Source organism: Penaeus monodon, chromosome 28, assembly GCF_015228065.2.
Source record: "Penaeus monodon isolate SGIC_2016 chromosome 28, NSTDA_Pmon_1, whole genome shotgun sequence".
In the NCBI taxonomy this organism is placed as follows: Eukaryota; Metazoa; Arthropoda; class Malacostraca; order Decapoda; family Penaeidae; genus Penaeus; species Penaeus monodon.
In genome coordinates this window covers 25,863,793-25,865,425 of record NC_051413.1, presented here as the reverse complement: position 1 = coordinate 25,865,425, position 1,633 = coordinate 25,863,793, and the positions used below count along the sequence as shown (strand labels likewise).

The window sequence follows — 1,633 nt, the reverse complement described above, 5'->3', positions numbered from 1 at the left end:
AATATTATGTTAACACTTCAGTACTGTAGTTGAGACTTGTAGTTGCAGGCATGGCAAGACAGCATCTCCCTGGCAGCCTCTGCCACACCTACCACCTGTCCACCACTCTACCAAACTCCCACAATAAATAAAGTACAAATCTAAAAAAAAACTAATTTCATACCACCACTTTTGAAGCCTTCAAAACTCAGAACACACATTTTTTATACAGACTTTTCCCAGACTTTGGCAGGTGATGTAAGAAATACTCACGATCTGTGATAGTAAATGAATAATAACTGAATACAATTTCCAGCTTGCCAGGCAGGATTACAGACCAATGATTGAACTTTTGACTACTTCGTCAGTTTTACCTATGTCAGTTTCATTTTCTAAAACACACAAACTTGGAAGCACTCTGAGGGAAGCCTCCCAAGAACAGTCATTTAGTAGTAAATATATTTACTTCTTACCAAATAGTTATTTTGTTTATATAATGAATGCATCCTTCTAATATAAATTGGGAAGTACACAAACTATCTTAGGAATATATAATTTATTAACAAAATCTCACATTTGTTAGATACAAGATAACATTCATCAAGATTAATGTCTTGCCCTTAAGAAATGTCTGTAAAGGTCAACCATGCAGTTATTTCCTCTTGAAGCCCTTTTTCTTCATTTTCATACCAGTTGGTTTTGCTTTCCTGATCTTTTCATGTGTTTTGAAACCAACCTTCCCCTTTCCTTTTCCATGCTTTCCACCTTCTTTGTGCTTAGCCTTCCCACGACTGCGGCCGTCACCATCATCATCACTGTCATAGTGGGCCCTTGGCATTTTCTTCTCTTGGAATTTCTTAACCTTCTTCTGGGTCCTTTCTTCTGCCTCTATCTTGCGCTTCTTGCCAGTCCGCTTTTTGTCAAACAAAGCTACAAGGGGCAAAGGGGGAAGCATTATATTTCAATCAATATTGTTTAACTGTACAACATCTATTAACTATTACTTCAGCATTTATTGATACCTGCCTCTACTAAAACCACACATCTTACACTTGGCAGAGGTAAAGGTATATACACAGACAAAAGTTGTGTACCACAAATTAAGCATCAAAACCCTCCATAACTAAAGGTCACCACCATCCCAAACCCCTCAAACTTAATCTCAACCATGACAACACCCTCCTGGCTCTCCACAACCCCTCCTAAGCCCATCCCAACCCTCATCTGAAGTCCCACAATACCTTCCCAATCCATGCCCGCAAAATACCAACACAATACCTCCACAACCCATTCCAACCACTCATACCATTCAGTAACACAGGGCCCCATGAGTCTCCTCATGCCACTTACCCTCGTCAGGCTCCTCGCCAACCTCCTCCCTGAAATATTCCACATCATTGTCCTCTTCGTTATCATCATTGTTCTCCAGTTTGGGCTTCTCCCTCATACCATTGAGGCACTTCTGCCTGTGCTCCTCAATTCTCTTCATCTTGGCTCTGATATTGCGCTCTTGTTCTCTCTTTCGCTGCTCTCTTACTTGCCTGCAAGAGAAATAGATATCATTCAAGGGTTCAAAGTAGGTAGTCTGTAAAGATGATGTTGCTGTTAACAAAGATAGGAAAAGGGAGGAAAAACACAAACACTATGAAAAAAA

The 1,633-nt window shown here is 40.2% G+C and overlaps 1 protein-coding gene across 1 annotated transcript in view; it reads right to left on the bottom strand.

Moving 5' to 3' along the window:
* Window positions 1-520: 520 nt before the first annotated feature.
* LOC119591435 (protein Peter pan-like) overlaps window positions 521-1,633 on the bottom strand; it is an 8,643-nt gene continuing 7,530 nt past the window's right edge. Inside the window, exons 8-9 of the mRNA XM_037940176.1 lie at window positions 1,330-1,520; window positions 521-909 (exon numbers count right to left, since the gene is read on the bottom strand). Coding sequence (XP_037796104.1) covers window positions 632-909; window positions 1,330-1,520 — 469 coding nt within the window. The 3' untranslated portion in view covers window positions 521-631. The remainder of the gene's footprint in view (window positions 910-1,329; window positions 1,521-1,633) is intronic.